Source organism: Oreochromis niloticus, linkage group LG23, assembly GCF_001858045.2.
Source record: "Oreochromis niloticus isolate F11D_XX linkage group LG23, O_niloticus_UMD_NMBU, whole genome shotgun sequence".
NCBI lineage: Eukaryota > Metazoa > Chordata > Actinopteri > Cichliformes > Cichlidae > Oreochromis > Oreochromis niloticus.
The window spans coordinates 2,351,359-2,371,605 of record NC_031986.2 but is presented as its reverse complement, the minus strand read 5'-3'; the positions used below and the strand labels follow the sequence as shown (position 1 = coordinate 2,371,605).

The 20,247-nt window shown below is 39.8% G+C and overlaps 1 protein-coding gene across 2 annotated transcripts in view; it reads left to right on the top strand.

Moving 5' to 3' along the window:
• The window catches only part of sonb (SON DNA and RNA binding protein b), a 30,907-nt gene extending 11,010 nt beyond the window's left edge, over positions 1-19,897 (top strand). For both annotated transcript variants that reach the window (XM_005459226.4, XM_005459227.4), the window contains exons 8-20: positions 80-273; positions 1,008-1,160; positions 2,426-2,601; positions 3,169-3,303; positions 5,471-5,557; positions 7,006-7,218; positions 8,842-8,952; positions 10,034-10,150; positions 12,323-12,470; positions 12,727-12,795; positions 14,576-14,691; positions 17,888-17,989; positions 18,798-19,897. In XM_005459226.4, the coding sequence (XP_005459283.1) occupies positions 80-273; positions 1,008-1,160; positions 2,426-2,601; positions 3,169-3,303; positions 5,471-5,557; positions 7,006-7,218; positions 8,842-8,952; positions 10,034-10,150; positions 12,323-12,470; positions 12,727-12,795; positions 14,576-14,691; positions 17,888-17,989; positions 18,798-18,875 (1,699 nt within the window). In that variant the 3' untranslated portion in view covers positions 18,876-19,897. The remainder of the gene's footprint in view (positions 1-79; positions 274-1,007; positions 1,161-2,425; positions 2,602-3,168; positions 3,304-5,470; positions 5,558-7,005; positions 7,219-8,841; positions 8,953-10,033; positions 10,151-12,322; positions 12,471-12,726; positions 12,796-14,575; positions 14,692-17,887; positions 17,990-18,797) is intronic.
• The last annotated feature ends 350 nt before the right edge of the window (positions 19,898-20,247 follow it).

The following is a 20,247-nucleotide window of genomic DNA, read 5'->3' as shown; positions in this document are numbered from 1 at the left end:
TGAAACAGAATCATGGAGGAGGGTACCCAAAATATTTATCACATTGAAAGTTAAATGAGACTGCATGTTGTTTTTGTAGGTCAAGGGGCCGCAGGCCACGGCGGTCACACTCACGGTCAGTGTCACAAAGTCGGCGGAGGGTTGCATACAGCCAGAGAGACCGTTGGAAACGTGAGCCGAGTCATTCCCCTGTGCTGATCCTACGCAAAAACAGATCGCCCTCACGGAAACACGGCAGCTTGAGCAACAGCCCTCACCGTATCAGTGAACTGGGTCAGATATTATGAAGTCACTCGTGTGAATGTAATACGTGCCATTTTTCCTTTTTGTTACTTGTATTTTGGTGCTATTGTATATAACAAAGAGGGTGCTGCTGTCATAAAGTAACTGTAAAAAAAAAAATAGCACCTGATTTTATAAATTGTCATGCCAGGTGTTTTTACTAGAAAAAACCTCTTGCATGAAGTGTTTACTTCATTTTTTAGTTGCTCAGCTTTCCTTGTCAACTTGATGCTTCCCCCCCCATGATAAAGCTTAAGTTTAAATACTGTGAGAACAACAGAGGATTCAAATTAATGTTGTACTCTCTATCATGAGTCAGTACCAGTAAATATATTTGGAATCCTGTATATTATGGGTTGGCTGTTAACTCCAAGTTAGTATGAATGTTGGACTGAAACAGCTTACATAGAAAAAGTGCTTGTCTGAATGGATGAATTAGGCAAGTAGTATAAAGCACTTTGAGTCTGTGAGTCCATTACTACTGAAAGATGATGGTTATATGTTGCTTCTGACTATTGTGATCATCACACTAATTCCCATTTATTCATTTTGTTGTGATGGTTTACTTGTTGAGATTACAATTTTCTTATCTTCTTTACCGCTAAAATCACATGCTCAGATTTCTATTTTAAAAAAAGGAAAATAAAACTATATATAGCTGTTAGAAAAATCATATTATGTATTATGTCTAAAAAATGTAAGATGTTTATTTTTTTGTTTGTCAGATAAGGAGCAGTTGTTGGAAATTGCTAAGGCCAATGCTGCTGCCATGTGTGCCAAAGCTGGTATGCCTATCCCTGCTAGCCTGAGATCCTCAGTGCTTCCCCTGGCTCTGCCAACAATGGCTATGAATGCTGCAATGGCCAGTATGACTGCTGGTAGGAATTTGACTTTCCTCTTTCCTGCATGATTTTTTCCTCCTGTTATCACTGCTCCATCGATACAGATTTGGTCATTTCCTTGAGATTGGGTTTTATTGTCATTTTCTGTTGAAATTGTTTAAGACTGGGTAACTTAGTTTGAATCTATCTATTTGGAATTAAGCTGTAATTTATCAAAATGTATAAATACAGACATCCAGTTGACTTGTTTCTTCAACAGTAAACTGCATCTCTAATAAGGTTGGGCAATTGGACAAATATATCGACTATCAGCGATAGGCCGAGCCTTTCACCAATCATTTTTACAAGAGCCATTTAATTATTTATTTGCCCATGAGTTAGTTTGCTAATAATGTGGGTTGAAGCTAAGAGAAGCAGTCAACGAAAAGATAATAGCGCTGTTTTAACGGCACCCTCTTCCAGCTGTGAGCAAATGCACCCTCCTCAGAGAGCGCCCAAATGCAGCAGCGATTCATTTACTCAAACTCATAACAGAAAGAAAGAAATGCAGTAGCCTGTGTTCAGAAAAAAACAAAAATATTTTATTTAAATAAAAAACCACAATGGTCGGATGGAAACAAAGAGAAACTGGCTTCTTTTTTCCACTATAACTGTGTTTATCTTATCACACACTCAACCAAACAACAAGTACAAAATTAAACAATAAGTAAGTTAAAAATCCAAACGTTTCTTCCCGCAATCCAATGTAATGTTTAAAGTTTTTTGTGTGCTTTGGCTCATCTCGGATAAATAAATAAATGAATGAATAATCCAAAAAGTAGAAATATTAATACTGAAACAAACAAGAAAAGAAGGTAAAATATTCAAACAAATCTTATAAATTCTAAGCGTGCACGATTACATTGCTCTGCCCATCAAAAAGTCGCCTGCGCGAATATATCACCTGTCGTCATTTACTGGACTGATGATTGTCGGTTGGAAAATTTTAACATATTGCCCAACCTTAATCTGTAATGTCTTTTCTTGTGTTTGAGTAGTTTTCTTTATATTTCTACTGCTGATTAGTAAGTTTTCTGGAGCAATATAACCATGAAGGTCAAGTGAAGTGTCTTCTGTTTGAACACTTTGTTGATCTGGGTTCTAATCTCACAGAAAATTCATTACTGTTGAGTCAATAAAAAATAAGAACTATAAGCAGAATTACATGACTAAAGCTGAAATGTTCGAATCTTATTTGAGTCAGCTGTTGTGCTTGTTATTCACCGATTTGTGTCTTTTTCTGTGTCTCCTCTCACTTGTAGCCACTGTGACAGCAGCCTTGACTAACATTGGCACTTTGTCGTCACTGGTTCCACTGCCTTCCATTATGCAGAAGCCACCTGTTGCCCCTGCCCAACCCAACATTGCTAATTTGGAGGAGGTGAAAAGGAAAGTAGCAAAGCAAGCAAACAGCATTAGCATTAAAGAATTTACTGATGTAAGTTTCATGTTTTCTATGTATCAAGTGTCAAAACAACTAAAGTTAGTGCAAAGGACAGGCCATCCTATACCAAAAGAAAACTGTCACAAGCTGAACAGGCAATGAGTTAAAACACTGAAGCATTCCATGATCCTCTGTGATCCAGGCCCTTGTGCATGCTCACATAGCGACGATGAGCCTGATACTTAAAAAATATCAAACACAAATTAGATTTTGGATTTAGAGCATGGATTTACATACATCCTACAGTTATTGTATAAAATATGAGATGATTCTAAGAGGGTCAGCTGGGATTTTTTTTTACATTAAAGGACAAGTGCATTACATTTTGTTAAAGCACTGCCGCTCTACCTCTATAGGTGGAAAAGGTCTGTGTCTGCTTACATACAGGATCCTACTCAGATCTCATAGCAGTTCTAAAGTACAGTTCTGCAGTGTTTTGTAACAGCCATGGAGATCTTCAACCTGCAATGTGGTAAAACAAGAGCGATACGTCGTAGTTACTCAGCTTACTCTTTATATGTGTGTGTGTGTGTGTGTGTGTGTGTGTGTGTGTGTTTGCAGAAATGCAAGATGATTGCAGACAGTACAGAAGAGCTGCCAGTGGCAGTGCCTCATGTTTCAGATGAAGAGGATGATGAGAAACCTTTTGGAGGATCAGCTCTACGAGAACCAAAAGCAATCAGCTTCAGTGTTAATGTAATATGCACACATGCGCTACATCGTGTCTGTCTTAAATGCAGTTAGACCCAGAAATATTTGGACAAACACACAGTTTTCATAGCTAAGTCTTTGTACACCCACAGCCACAACACATTTGAAATGCAATAGCTGAAATACCAATTAGATGCAGACTTAACTTAAATGTCAGTGGTACAGCTGAAATATTACATGAAACTTTTAGGATTCACAATCATTTTGTTACACAATCCTTTAATTTCAGAGGTTTATTTATCTTGGATACTTTAGGAATTCTTTACAGGCATTAAAATCCATTTTCTCATCAGGCGAATTTCACATGATTGGCTTGCCCATTGCAGAGTATTCTACTTGCGGAGTATGCTGAAGGTTATCATCTGTCTGTACGATGAAGCACCACCCCATCAAATTTTTATTCATTTAACTGAATGTGAGCGGACAGTATATCCCTGTACATATAACCCTGTCATCACATGCAGGTTTCTGAACCTTTGACACACTGTTTTCTTCCTGTGGTTCTGGTGTGAACTGTGAACTGATTATCTTAGTTTCAACTTTCTGAAGAACGCTATCCCAAAACTGGTCACATGTTTTGGGTGGTTGTTTGAAGAATTAATCTGACATTTCTGTTCTTGAGCTGATGTAAATTATATAACTGTTAGTTCAATTTTTTTTGCCAAGTGCCAGGAAAAAACAAAATTTTGTCTGGATCTAAGCATTTATGGATCTAACTGTAAAATTATGTATTACAATGTACAGTTTCATGAGAAGTAATGTGAACGTTTAGTATATTCTGTGAAAAAAAACCCCACAGTCCCAGTATAATATGTTAAGAAATTGATTCATCTACATATTTTCTGTTGTGGGGCCTGGATTTGCCTGCAGTCTTCTCTCCTGCAGCTCAGCTTGGGAGACATACATTAAGGCCTTCCCAAGCCAGCTGAGAGATATAATCTCATATAATCTCAACATGGCTAGAATATCTCAACTATGTGGTGTCCTAGTCAGATGGTCAGACTGCCTCAACTGACCTGTGTCAGTCCGAAGGAGTAATGGCTATGCTCCCTCCTGATTGAACTCCTAATAAAGTTTAGGAAGCTCCTCTGCCTTGTGTCTGAACATTGCATTAAAGAAAATATCAGTGGATGCATTATATCCTTGTATCCCGCATCACTGGCTGAAACACATCTACTGTATTGCAATGTATTCTTCACTACTTTGAGATCTGTTATATAAATTTAAGTGCCGTTAAGAAATAATCAGACAAAAGAGGGTTTTAGGGAATACTGTTTCTGTCTCAGAGATCAAAACAACTTCCAGAGTGCGATTGTGGGTGGGCTCATTTACATTTTGAGAGAAGCCAATTTAGTCTAATAATAGATTAAATGCCATGTTGAGGCTGTTTTCTTAACTGTGCAATAAATGAGATAAAAAGTTGGAGAAATCTGGCGAGTTTTCTTGTTAGAGTAGACAAGACTAAGTCAGGCTTTTCACTGAATCAAACCTCTGTCTGGGTCTGTGGTTCGAGGGTGACCCAGGGTAGGGGTAGGTGATATAGCGAAAATACTCGATGTATCATGAAGAAAATCAAGTATAAATTGCTTGACAATGTTAAGCTGTCTACATGTAATTCACCATGACGTTTTTTTTCCTGCCACATGCTGCAAATGCATCATAATCCCCCCCCCTCCAAACTGGAGAATGTTCTAGCTGGCACACTGCGCTGAGCATGCGTGTTTATATGCTACCAAATAGGGAATAATATGGTGACAGCGGGAGTTTCAGAAAAGCAAGGGAATGAGACTGCTGTCGTTTGGATTTCACAAGGAGGATGTCAAACATCCGGTAATTTGCAAAACATGCAGTAAAACTATTGCCGCAAAAGGTAGCAGTACCACAAATTTATTCCACCAGCTGAAAAGTCATAGCTTTGTGAATCTTTATGTTTGAATTTTGCTTTGCTCATTTTTGGTTTATTTTTGATGGCCTGGGAGCAGGCACATTCTCTGTGGGCAAGGACAGGAGGAGAGAAGCTGCAGAGAGGCATGTAAGAGAATAGGGTCACCTGCTCCTTCATAGGGTTTTTCTGGTGGATATAGTCGCAGTTATGTAATAAGTAACATATTCGAAAAAAGAAGTAACCATTTCAAATTTTTTCTCCAATCAGAACTCAACAGTTCGTCCAGCAGTCCGCAGTGATGCAGGCATGGCCAAGGAGTTTCCAGTGTCTTCAGGAACACAGCATCGTAAGAAGGTATGAAACTGATTTGATTTGACTATAACTAGTTTTTATTAGACCGGCTGAACATAATCACTTCCAGTGTGCATTTCAGTGCTACTGTTCCACTTAACCGGGATGTCTTAGTCAAACACCTTCCTTTCTTCAGGTCAGCATTGGGCGTGGCCATTTCAAAACCATAATATTTTGATTTTGCTACCATTTTGCCTGCTTTCAAGTCATTGTCTTGTTGCATAAACAACATAGCTGTCAGTAATGGACTCTAGCCCTGACATACTTGTGTAGAATTTTCTTCTTAAATTTTATTTATCATATCTTCAGTGTTTACAAGGGTTTGAGGGGCTGAGATAAAAGCATGAACCCTCCCCCCAACATGCTTTACGGTAAATATGAGGTTTTGTTGTTGGTGTGCAAAATCTTTTTTTCTTCCAAACATGTGTTGTGCATTTCACAGTTAAGAATACAAATTTTTATCTGTTCCAAGAATTGCGTTGCAGAATAGTTTGTGGGAGCAGTAACCATGACTATGATGGTATTCTTCCTTTAGTACTAACTTAATTTTGTTCTTTTTTTTTAGTTGAATGAATGAATGGAGATTTATGAATTCAAAGGGATTTTTGCAGGTGTTCTGCTGTCGTCCTTGTGTTTTTGTTTTTTTACATCTTTGTGAATCTTACGTTGTGGTCCTGGTGGGAACTTTGCAGGATGCCGAGAGAACATATAAACTTCCTACATTTTTGTACCATTTGTCTTATTAGGAATTGGTTACCATCTCAGTCAGCTTTTTTTGGTGTTCGAGTTTAATGGATATTTAATATTTCTTCTAGGACCATGATCGAGGCACTTTTCATAGCTTCAATATCTCAACAATATTCTGTTTGTTTCTTCATCTTGGGAAGATCACATGCAGACGTTTACAAATTTTAAAACCACAAAAGGTGCAAGGTGGCAGATGTCTCAACCTCTAGCTGGTGGCGCATTAGATATGTCAGTTTGCATCCTGATTAATCTACAGGAGCAGGGCACCTCTCAATACCCCCCCCCAAAAAAATCAGCTATCCTGACCATGTTTCGTCATTTGAGTTCAGGAAGTTCCTCTCAGACAGCCACTTAGATTAACTTCTTTTTATGATCATTTGTAGACACATTTCTGTTTTTACCTGTGATTGCATGAGCAGGTTGTGGCTAAGCTGCAAATGAATTGTCTGAATCAATAAAATGATCTGAATCTAAATCTGTTCTATATGAACAGTAAGCATTAAAACAATTATAGAGATATTTTTCTCATTCTAGCTTCAGTTTATTCTTTGAACTGCACTTTGTATTCCTCAGAATAAATGTCTCCTTTTTAAACGGATTAATTGCATACCACAGGGTAATTATCAAAGAAAATGTTTTTTTTCTCTGAAAATCTGTCTTTTAATACAAACCCATAGGTACTTATTTAATGTAATGTGTTACAGGAAGGAGAGGGACTTGGTGCTTATGGAGAATGGGTGCCAGTTGACAAAACAACCGAGAAGGCTGCCGTTGCAACAAAGGCCCAAACAAATGTTCTGTCAGCACCACCCACCTCATCATCATCAGGTGAAACGGCAACAGTTGTACAGGAAGTTATTGAACAGCCAGCATTTGTGACAAACAGTGACAAAGTTTTTCCTGACCCACAACTGCAGGTGAGAAACGGCCTTTTTTTAAAAACTATACCAGATACTGTATACTATACAACAGAAGTGAACATTTCTCACCTTTTTTAAAAATCATTTGGGCGATGCTATTGAACAGTGCATGGAGTAAATGTGATTTTGTGATTCCACTATGCTATGCATTAATATCCTGTACTAATGCTAGCAAGCACAACTAGGTCTCTTCTGACCAAGAGATGGGTTTACCACTTATCTGAAAGGAAGTTAGAGATGAAATTCTTAGGCTGAGTTTTTTGGAGTGTTTAGTATTTGTACTCCTAGTTCTCCTTAGTTTAATTATCTAGTTTAATTGTCCCTGTATTCCCTGTGCCTTCTGGTGAATTCGGTCTTTCTTGCTGTTTGTTTCTGTCTTTCTTCACTCTTCCCATATTTAAACCCTCAGTTTGCTTCTGTTCTTTGTTGCATTTTCCCTCATGTCTGTGTCCTTCTTTATGTGTTTCCCCAAAGAAGGTTTAGTTTAACGTAAACTGCAAAACAATCCAAACAGTATGTTGTGGCCATTTGCCTGGACTGTAATTTGACAGTATTTGTCTACAGTGATGGGACAAGATTACTCCCATCCCACCAAAGACGTGCTCTGAGGGAAGGCATAATCACAGAGACATTAATTTTATTGGACTGGAAAGGTCGCTGTTTTTAAAATGTGGCTTAATGAGATGCTAATTAATGTTAAACTTTGACAATATCAACGTTTAAACAGATTTAGTGTGGTGAAGGCAGATCTGACATGAATTTTCCTGATACCTTGAAGCCTTAATGGATCATGGATGGATCTCTGGGGATAGTTTATCTTGCTATGTGGTACTCTTTTACTTGTAGAGGTCTTATTGTTTTGTTCAATCTTTTTGTATGAAATGGTTTAAAAAAGTTAAATGAAGTATATCATTGAAACATAGGGTGCAATTCCAAGCACTGAATATATTTATGTGGTTTGAGATTTTATCTTCCCTGAATTGTTAAACCGCTGTGTTTTTCACACCTTCTGATTTATGTTAAATTAAGCACTAAATTTGGTGGGAGGCATGGGTTGATTTGGATACCACAATTCTGCACGTAAAGTGGCTGAATTTGTAATGTTGTTATTGACATAAAATGTGAAAATGGAATTTAAACAGTTTCTTCATAACACTTCCCAATTCTTTAGTCTTTAATGAAGTAATCATTTAGTAAAGTAATCATCAGTAAAGTGAAGTAAATGAAGTATTTTCGTGAAATGTTTATAAACAAACAGGTGAGCAGGAGTCTGAACCAGCCAGCAGTGGGCTAACACAAAGTCTCAACCACACAGCTGCCACCCAAACCTTTGACCAGTTAAGAGTTACCAATGAACCCAGTATGCTTGTATTTAGGGTTTTTGAGAAGGCTCCATTTTCTTTGCTTCAGTTTGCTTTTTTATTCAAATTATTGGTAACCGGATAAACCAGCTGCAAAACAATTGAATGGATTAAGATATTTTTGTATCATGGACTTATTCAGAATGTAAGATTTATAAAACAACACTAGTTTGGGTCTTCTCCCCCTTCTTAACCCTCAAACCTGTGTCTGACTAACCTCTCTCGCTCCCTATCTCTCTCTGTTTTTCTGTCTCTCCAGCAAGTAGACATCACCCAGGCTGTAACTGAACGAATCAAAGCTCAGAGGCGATTGGCTGAGAACCCCTATGATATCAGTGCCATCCGCATGCTCACCCGTGCACAAGAGCAGGTAATAAGTCTCAAAAGAATAAATGTTTAAAGCAGCTAACGTGCTCACCATTAGCATAATCTTTATACTATTAGCAAGTGTGAATCTTAATATGAAGATGCTATAATAACAGGGTGAACGGCATAATCACACTGTGTCACAATTATGGCAGTCTCAGTTTTAGATGCAGCATGTATATGTTGTTCTTGGTTTTAGCTTCTAATATGATCTTTTTTCAATAAAAACAAAGCATGGCTTTTCTCATTTTATGCAGGTCAGCATTTTGTAAAACAGGAAAATGGACAAAAGATGCAAAAAGCATTTCATATTCAGTGTAAATGGTAAATGGACTGGTTCTTATGTAGTGCTTTGCTGCTTACACAACTTGCCTCATTGACCCATTCACACACATTTGCACAAGCACTTTTTCCTATGTTGATCTAGCATTCACACACATTCGAGCAACTTGGGGTTAGTATGTTGCCCAAGGATACTTTACATGCAGACTGGAGCAGATGGGGGTCGACCCACCAGCCTTCCGATTAGTAGGTGATCAGTCCCTGCTGTACCACTGCTGAGATATTACTCACATATTAATACTTGTATAATGTTGGAGCTGGTGAGTTTAGAGCTAATTCTGAGTGTTATTGTATTTTACTTACAATGCGTATTATACAATTTCACAAAAGTGTAAACTTGGGAAAATATTAGGCTTTAATTAAGTGGTAATTGATCCTCGTAAATATCTGTGCTGATGTCATTAGTGTGAGGTGTAGCCGTCACTTTGATACTGACTGCAACAACTGCAGTTGATCTGCTTAGAAGCAGTAGGTTTTGTAGACACTTCATGAACGAAATTAGTCTTAATGATTTATGTAACAATGTTTCTTCTATAAAACCAAATAGAGTAACCAGAGGCCGTGGATCTGTCATAAAACCTGCCAAATCAAATCTGCATTGCCACCCATGGTACCAATCCCTTGTGAATAAGTGAACAGCCAAGAGAATGGGGATAACTTTTCAATCTCGGAATACTGACAGTGGTGTCAGTAAAAGACATGCTTAAACACTCTTATTTTATAGAAGTGTTCTTTTTCGGTAGGTAGATGCTTGGGCCCAATCCAACACTGTTCCTGGTCTTTTTACTGGTTCAACTGGAGCCCAGATCCTCAGCTCTGAGGAGCTCTCGACCAGTGGACCACAAGCATGGCTGAAGAAGGTAATGTACATAGCATTCAAAGCAAAAATCAAGCATAATTTATTTTTAACCCTCTGGTAGTCATCTCCTAGTGAAGCTCTGTACCACTTCTAGTATACTATAGTCAGTATTTTCGCATTGAGCCTCACATCTGAGGCTGTTAGAAAGCAGAGGTTATAAGTCTTCTAGAGAATATAGAAGAAAAGACATGCAGTAGTGCAGCCGTGTCACTCACATGCGTACTGTAATATACATCCAAAAGCTTGAGTGCAAATAGATAGTGATGTAAGATTCAACCCTTATAATAAGGATTCAATAAAGAAGTGTGTAATTTATTGTGCAGCCTCTTCTTTCTGTCTAACACTGATAATTAGCTCAGCTAGAATAAAAACCAATGTGTTTTTAAGACAGCAGCTGCACTCATCACTGCTGTCATGATCAAAACCTTTGGAGGTAAAATGTGGTCAGGAGTCTTATCGAATCACATGTTCACAAAGCTTAAACATGAAGAAAGCATATCTACCTGCTCTAATCAATCACTGGTTTGTTTTATATATTGATAACAGCTTAGTGTGCAAGAATTTCTAAATTTTGAGTCCGATCTAATAGCCTGAGAAACCAAACCAAAAAATTACAAATTTGCCCTCCTTCAAATTAATCCTATCCAATGTTTACTCTTCTAGATTTACTTAAAATGGAAAGACCCCGGGTGCAAAAATGCCCCTGAGACAATCCAGCACATACCAGCAGGGTGCAAGATGCTAGCAGGCAGGACATAAATGAATTATAGCAAAGCATGGCCTGGAAGTCCCAGGATCAAATTAGGGATATTGCTTTTAAATTTCAGTGTGCAAGCAACTGTAAATTGACAATAGAGTGTTCTAAGTTCTAAGATATGCCCACTAGGGTGGCTGAGAATGACCAAGCTAAGCTCCTGTGAGACTCTTAGATACAGACAAACAAGAAGGCCGTAGTGATAGAGCTAGTTACACCAGGTGATAGCGACATCAGGAAGAAGGAACACAAGAAGCTTGAAAAATAACGAGAAAGGCTGGGGAAGATGTAGAGGGTGAAGTTAGACACATGCCACCACCTTTGTTAAACCAGCCTGGTCCCATATTCTGAAAATAAAGATTATTCAAACAGTAAAACCCTTTAAAACACCAGATCTTTATTTGGAATCAAATATTTAAAATTCATAAAACATCCTCAATAAAATTTCACTCTGCAGGTTACAGGGGCCGTTCTTCCTCACAGAACCCAAACACTAAAATCATGCCACAGCACAGAAGTCAACACCACTCGAATCTCTGCACCTTTTTCTTCCATGGTACTGGAAATATTCATTGTTAAAAAAACAGTGTGTATAGCATAGATAGACAATAAACACAAAATATAATTGGTGCAAAAGTAATTGGTGCAAATCAGATGTCAGTTTTTCAAAGAGGTCACATATTTGGAATTTGGAAACAAGTCTGCTGGTACTAGTATTAGTTGAAACCATAACAAATCTTTGTGTGATCTTTGTGTGGTTTACTTTAATCAGAATTCTCTACAAGGACTTCTTCTAGAAGTTTAATTACAAAGTGAATACAGCCTTGAAATACTTGCAATTAAAAACATTCGGTTTAAGTGTTACCTACATTTTATATGCATTTTTTTTGTCATTTTTATAAATTATACGTGTAATTCATTGCATGCTGTAACGTGGGTTGTATTCAGTGGTTGAGAGGAGGCGGCAGAAACACTCGACAGGACAGTCAAAAACTCACGACCACACTGGGAATTCCACAGTGCTCGTCCTTTAATAAACACACTCTTCATCAACCTTACAAGGCCCGGTTGAACAGCTGCTGTCTCATCATATATGAAGCGAGTAGTATTCATACAACCCGTAACGTTACTTTGAGTTAGGGAGGTAAAGATATGAGGTCCATCTCAGTCCATGCGTTCATGTGCAAGCATGTTTCTCCCACACTCTACTGAGGGCAGCAGCGCATACTTGTGACATCACAAAACATTACCTTAGGCTGTCTTAAAAAGACACCACACTGTGACAAGGAGCATGAAAAGAAAATGTTTGAGATGAAAATGTGATAATATAATTTGTCCATCCCTGTGCTCTTGTATATGTAGTTTTTCTTTTTTTTCTCCCTTCTGACTTTTTACTGTGTTTGTTTGTGTTCTGACTAGGACCAGTTTCTCAGGGCAGCTCCAGTGTCAGGGGGTGTCGGGGAGTTCCTGATGAGAAAGATGGGGTGGAAGACAGGCGAAGGCCTTGGAAGGAACCGCGAGGGTACTGTGGAACCCATCGTTATTGACTTTAAGGTTGACCGCAAAGGTATGAGAAACCAAGTACCAAGTGATGCACTTTTTGCTACTGAGTCTCGACAACAGATGCTAACACAAGCTTTGCAAGACAGTGTTAGTGAAGGCAGTGGGATATATATGGTGTCATATTGCATGGATTTACTGTTATTTGGCCACAAATATTGGTTTATAGTACGATTCTCACATTTTACTCTTTAGGGAAGTGGTCCCATATGGGTGATATTATAAATAATACCACATTATTGATGATGATTTTAATGTTTTAGGTCTAGTTGCTGAAGGAGAGAAACTACAGAAGCAAACTGGTGGACTAGTAGTAACCAAGGATCTAATGGGTAAAATACACCTTAATTTGTTTCTTTAAAGATGGTGATATTGTTGACCTTTAGTCTTGACCTTTACTCTTGCAGTCTTGCAGCTCATAAAAAAAACCAATCAGACCCACTGGAGCAAATACAGAGTAAACTTATTCTACATGCATTTCTTTATAATAATGATGGTACTTAGGACCAGTGAGAGGCAGCTGAAGGAGAATCAGCGTTTTTGGTACAAGGACAGACCCTGCTGTTAGAGGTTTCTGCTGACTGAGTGTCATCTGTGAGGGTGTGATAGCTGTTCTTTGGAGAAATCTGACAGCTAGAATTAGGGCTGTTCGATATAATGATATATATCGGATGACGATATGAAAACGTCTATCGTTTCATTTTACGCTATCGTTTGTTTTGTGGTGTCGCAAAATAAACTGTTTACGGCAATATTTTTTCATTATTTTGATGGTCACTGTAGTGGCTATATTAATTTCTTAAAGTTCTCTCTTTCTCTTATATTTAATATAACCACACTACAGACGGACAAGCGCTTGTTTGTATGCGTTGTCGTTAACAACAACGACGGTAAAACCACCGCATGTCTGCTTGTTTATTTTCCACATAAACCTTTCACAATAAAGCTCAAGATCCTGTTGAGACTTTTCAAAATAAACTGAATCATGTGAAAGATGCAGAGTATTTACGGATGAGAAGCAAAAAAGAGCCGTCAGGTGCTAAAAAATAAACCTTAGACTCAAACGTTAGAACAGGCTTTTCCCCGCAGCACGCTGTGTAATAAATGCTCACAAAGAAAACAGCGGCCGTTACAACCTATGTCTAAAAATGTATCGTTTCATGCATCAGTTAAAACACTCGACTCCAGGTACGCGACATTCACAGAATTTACAGAAAATGTTACATTTTTGTGATTTATATCGTTATCGGACGATAGATGTCTTAATATCGGGATATGAGATTTTGGTCGTATCGCACAGCCCTAGCTAGAATGAATGTATTATCCGTGTGTATCAGCTGACATTTAGGATTTACAGAAGAAGATAAAACATTATTTATGGCCAGAAACTAACCAATTTGCATGTTAAAGAAGTTACTGTTAAGTACATAAATGCAGCAGCACTTACATGTTTAGGCATTCACCTCTAAAAGGAAAATTCCAACAAATACATAAACAATAAACAACCATGTCCATGCTTGTCAATTACAAACATGCTACTGCACTTCTTTGGTAAATCCAGAAAGTAACTTTTCATTTCCAAAGTGCAGTTTGCATTGTAAGTCTGGCTCTCAGTCTTTATCCACCAGTATCAGGATCAAAGTATCGGTAGCGTCAGAACAGTGTGTGTAATTTATCCTCAGCAAAATTATGTATATCAGAACAATAACCAAAGGTACAGATATACGTGATTATGTGCAACATACTTACGCAGCTCTGCCACTACAACTTTACACCAACATGTAAACTGTACAAAAACCATAACAAATAAGCCACAGTACTGATATTTTCCACAAGGTGGCGTTCTTACATAAACAATAAACAGAATTCTCTGAACTGTTTTTGCAGTCAATCTTTTCATAAAGAACAGTCAACAGAAATAATAACTTCTAAATCTGTAGTAAACCGCAAAAGCTCCTGCAAGGGTCATTGGCATTCTTGAGCACTGAGCTGGATGTCAAACATAAACAAGGACAAAAAATATTCATCATAAATATCAATCCTTCTGTAGAATATCTCTTCCTCTGAGCGTTGTCCAAATTCATCTAATGATGTCCCTTTATCTGTTTACAGGGAAGCACCCGGTGTCTGCTCTCATTGAGTTGTGTAACAAGAGAAAGATAATGCAGCCAGACTTTGTTATGGTTCATCACAGTGGTCCTGACCACCGCAAGAATTTTCTTTTCAAGGTGGGTAATTTTCATTCTGTGTGTCAGTCTTATTTGGTTTTTTGGAAACTGGGGACAATCTGCACCTTCTCCACTATGTCATTAAATCCCACACAGTTACTCTTTAAGCAGCTCTAGCATCCTGCTCTGCAGTGCTTTATAATCGAGAGGTAACACAAATCATCTGACGATAGTAATCACATTGGACACAGAGCTGATGGTGGTGAGTAAATCACCTTGTATGACAAACAGTGTTGGTCTTGAAAATAATAATTAGTTACTCCTAAAATTAGTTACTAATTACCGATTAGTTCTCCAAGAATGTAATCCCATTAGTTTACTGTTTACTCATTTTAGAAAAGGCATTCGGGGGTTTCTCTTTGAATGTCACATTCCCGTGGCAGCGTGCTCGGAGCTCGCTCAGATTTGAAGTTTAATTTTTCGCTGTAGAAAGAAGTTTTCTTCCCACGCAGAGTGTACAGCGGACGCTAATGTTTTTGTCACCTTTTACAGAATCAAACTCAAAGTAATGTGATTACTTCCAAGCGTTAAACGCTGCATGGTCGTACTCTCTCCTGCACTCCATATTATCCATTATTGATCTGCACACGTCTGTTGCTCCCACGGACGTCGCACGCTCGTACGTCATTGTCATGAGACACTCTCAAAAACAAAACCACAGTTTAGTAAAGCAGTAACAGTAACACAGCGTGCTTATGGGAAAGTAACAGTAATCTAATTACTTTTGGGTAACTTAAAGGTGCATCTGAGACAATGAAAATTATAAACCGTGATCTGTGTTCATAATATACAGTATCTCAGTGTGGAGTTTGGAGTCTCTGCTACTTCAGTTTCAAAGATGTTACTGTAGTGGTACAATGTGACTGTAACTTGACTGTAAAGATGTACCAAGACTAAGAAATGTATGTCACATAGGGAAGCATCTGAATTCAAGTGTTCTGTTATATACAGCCAGCTCTTTATTCCTCTCATATGCATTTTGGCCTTATTTAACTTCATTTGTGACCCTATTACCAACTCTTAAATACATGTACATCGTGTTATTGTCCTTCATGCTAAATCCTTGAAAGTGTATGTAATTTTTAATTAAGTTTTTAAGTTTTAATTAAATGCCAACCAAATGGTGGACACCAGAGGTGAAGGGAGCCACCAAGCTGAAGAAGGAGTCCTATCGGGCTTGGTTAGTCTGTGGGACTCCGGAGGCAGCCGACAGGTATCGACAGGCCAAGCGGAATGCGGCTCGGGCAGTGGCTGAAGCAAAAACTCGGGTGTGGGAGGAGTTCGGAGAGGCCATGGAAAAAGACTTTCGGACTGCCTCGAAGAGATTCTGGCAAACCGTCAGGCGTCTCAGGAGGGGAAAGCGGTGCTCTACCTGCACTGTGTATAGTGCTGGCGGAGCGCTGCTGACGTCGACTGAGAAAATTGTCAGGCGGTGGAAGGAATACTTCGAGGACCTCCTTAATCCCACTGACACGTCTTCCGAGGAGGAAGCAGAGTCTGGGGATGAGGGGAATGACCCGCCAATTTCCGGGGGCGAGGTCACTGAGGCAGTTAAACAACTCCTTGGTGGCAGAGCCCCTGGTGTTGATGAGGTCCGCCCCGAGTTCCTGAAGGCTCTGGATGTTGTAGGGCTGTCCTGGTTGACACGCCTCTACAATGTTGCGTGGAGATCAGGGGCAGTACCCCTGGACTGGCAGACCGGGGTGGTGGTCCCCATCTTTAAGAAGGGAGACCAGAGGGTGTGTTCCAACTACAGGGGGATCACACTCCTCAGCCTCCCTGGGAAAGTCTATGCCAGGGTGCTGGAAAGGAGAGTTCGTCCGTTAGTCGAACCTCGGATACAGGAGGAACAAGGTGGTGTTCCTGGTCATGGAATACTGGACCAGCTCTTTATCCTCTCAAGGATACTTGAGGGTGCATGGGAGTTTGCCCAACCAGTCTACATGTGTTTTGTGGACTTGGAGAAGGCATTCGACCGTGTCCCTCGGGGTGTCCTGTGGGAGGTGTTTCGGGAGTATGGGGTGTCTGGCCCATTGCTACGGGCCATTCGATCCCTATACAACCGTTGCAAGAGTTTGGTTCGCATTGCCGGCAATAAGTCGGACTCGTTCCCGGTGGGTGATGGGCTCCGCCAGGGCTGCCCTTTGTCACCGGTTCTGTTCATAATTTTTATGGACAGGATTTCTAGGCGCAGCCAAGTGGCGGAGGGCTTTCACTTCGGTGGCCTCAGAATCTCATCTCTGCTTTTTGCGGATGATGTGGTTCTGTTGGCTTCATCAGGTGAAGGCCTCCAGCTCGCACTGGAACGGTTCGCAGCCGAGTGTGAAGCAGCGGGAATGAGGATCAGCACCTCCAAATCTGAGGCCATGGTTCTCAGCCGGAAAAGGGTGGAGTGCCCACTCCGGGTCGGGGATGAGTTCCTGCCCCAAGTGGAGGAGTTCAAGTATCTCGGGGTCTTGTTCGCGAGTGATGGGAGAAGGGAGCCGGAGATCGACAGACGGATTGGTGCTGCGGCTGCAGTGATGCGGACGCTGCACCGGTCCGTCGTGGTGAAGAGGGAGCTGAGTGTAAAAGCGAAGCTCTCAATTTACCGGTCGATCTACGTCCCTACCCTCACCTATGGCCACGAGCTGTGGGTAGTGACCGAAAGAACGAGATCGCGGATACAAGCGGCAGAAATGAGCTTCCTCCGAAGGGTGGCTGGCCTCTCCCTTAGAGATAGGGTGAGAAGTTCGGCCATCCGGGAGGGGCTCAGAGTAGAGCCGCTGCTCCTCCACATCGAAAGGAGCCAGTTGAGGTGGTTCGGGCATCTGACAAGGATGCCTCCTGGGCGCCTCCTGGGTGAGGTGTTCCGGGCATGTCCCACCGGGAGGAGGCCCCGGGGCAGACCCAGGACACGCTGGAGAGATTATATCTCTCGGCTGGCCTGGGAACGCCTTGGTGTTCCCCCGGATAAGCTGGAGGAGGTGGCTGGGGAGAGGGAGGTCTGGGCTTCTCTGCTTAGGCTGCTGCCCCCGCGACCCGGCCTCGGATAAAGCGGATGAAGATGGATGGATGGATTAAATGCATATGCTCTGTTCTGTAGGGATCAAATTCACATGTTGTTTGTGAATCCTAGAAAATGGATTTTGTTAATCTGGACCTGTGTTTATTGGATGTTGTTAGTGAACAGTGTTATGTGTTGTGTTATCTCCAGGTCACAGTGAATGGTGTGGACTACCAACCCCAGACAGCCAGTCCCAATAAGAAGCACGCCAAGGCCATGGCAGCCACAGTTGCCCTGCAAGCTCTGGGAGAGGTAACCCACAGCTCTTTGGCTGTCGCAGTCACAGTTCTGACAGTCAAGTCACTTTTAATATAAGTCACCCTGCAAGTGTGTAACTACAAAGAAAGGAGTGTATCCGGTGTAAATGATTCCTCAGCTAGAGGCTTTAGTCACATTGGCTGCTGTAATAACTCACCACTCATTCTGGCTGAAATGTAGAGAACAAAAGTGACAGGTTTTGACACAATTCAAAAAATCTATTGCTTATGTAGTTATGACTAACTACATAAATAAATGCTACATTTATTTATGTAGTTAGTCATAGGTCTGTGTGCTGTGAAACTGAAATGATAGAGAACCTTTATGTCAACATCACGTGCAGGTTCAGCCTCAGAGCAGTGATAGTGTGGAGTTGAAACGGCACTTCTTCTGAATGTCTTTATTTGGTTAAATTAACAAAGAAAACACATCAAAAAGATTTTATTTAAACATATACAGATGGATGGTATGAATCGTGAACGTAATCACTTCTGTTTGTCTCCTTAAAGGAGCCATAACCTTTGGCACAGAATCAAAAACAATCTAAAAATGTTATAGTATACAATATGAAAACAGTCTTCAAAATAAAAGTAATTTCATCATTTTAGTGTTACATAAAGGACCAGATTGCACTGTCACTCGAATTCTTTTGTAATGTAATTAAGGCATTCTCAAAGTTTTACTACACATAGAATATAAATAGCTTTTATTGCTTTTTAAATCCTGGTGGCATAATCAATAATAAAAATGCAAGGTTGCATTAATTTTTTATTTTAATCATTTTATTTTTTTATATTCAAAGGTTCCTGTGGATGGACCAGGACTCTACACTGGCCCTGTCTTCACTGCTGCTTCTACAGGCCCACTTTTTTCTACATAGTCATACACAAATTGCCAATTTAATATGGACCCTTTTCAAGGCAAACATTTTGATTTGTCACAGTGGGAAAGCCCAGGGCTCTGAAGGTGGTCCTGTGGTTTGTGCCATTATTCATTTACTTTCCCAGTGTCACAGTGTCTACCTAGCTCCTTAATTGCTTAATCAACCAGGGTCATGTGGCCATATTCTCCCACCCATTGGGTAAAAGGCACAGGTACACCAATCACACAGGGTACCCGAAAACAGACAACCATTCAAGCTCACATGTGTTTGTACTGTTAGAGAAAGCTAAATACCTGAAGAAAATGCCACACAAAAAGCCCCTGGGGAACCAACTGTTGTGAAGTAACGACAGCTACCACAGCACTACTACAAGGTCTTCTGTGAAATGGTTTGTTTTATATAGTTTTAGTTTGTCACCATAGTTGTTTTTTTCTTTGTTTTAATCCCAGTGATTAACCTGCCCATTGTTTCCACTCTGGAGGCTCATTTATATTTCAAGAACTACCACCTTAGGCACATAACATGAGAACTATAAAAGCAGGTTCAGAGTACTTTGTGTCCTTTGCTGATTGTGACCAATGTTATGCCTATAAAACATCACACCTTTTCTAAAGGTACTTGAATGATCACCTTGTTTGTTTTTGCAGGGGATAGGAGTGGTAAAAAAAAAAAGTCATCATAGTAAAAGTGGATGTGTGCATGCGTGTTTGTACATATGTATGACAAATGTATAGTTTAGTAGCAGTTTAGCCCTATATTCTATTAGCTGACCAACACTTAAGTCCAACCCACAGCAGACAGTCTGCAGGACATTTCTCGTGGTCACACAAAAGCAGAACCAAACTGGACTGTTAAGTGAAAAGTATCTGTGAATGACAGCTAACTCTTGTTAGTCTTTATATTACATTGATGACCTAAATTTAAACAAAAATGTTTCTCATACAAGGCTGTCAAACTTTTATTCTGGCCTTCTAAACATATGTATACAGAAATAAAGATTATATTTATGTTATTTAGTAGAGGGACTGCATTGTCTTTCTTTGTTCAAAGTCCTATACCAGCACTCTAGTATTTTTAAGACTTAAGACCAACATTTTTAAAGGGAATGGCATTGTTTTGGAGTCTTGACCTAATGTTTAGTGTGTATCTATCCTGCTAAATTGCCGTGAACATGAACACTAACATATTGTCTAAATTTCAACACATTACATGCAGTCAGGCAAAGAACTGTTAACTTTGATCGTTTATATTAAACTATGTACTATAAATGGCAGAAGATACTTTGATTTTGGGGAGATTTTTCTCACCTTTATTAAATAGTTTTAGTGACTCAAGAAAGCAGGGAGAAAAAGGGAAGACCTCAGCTCAG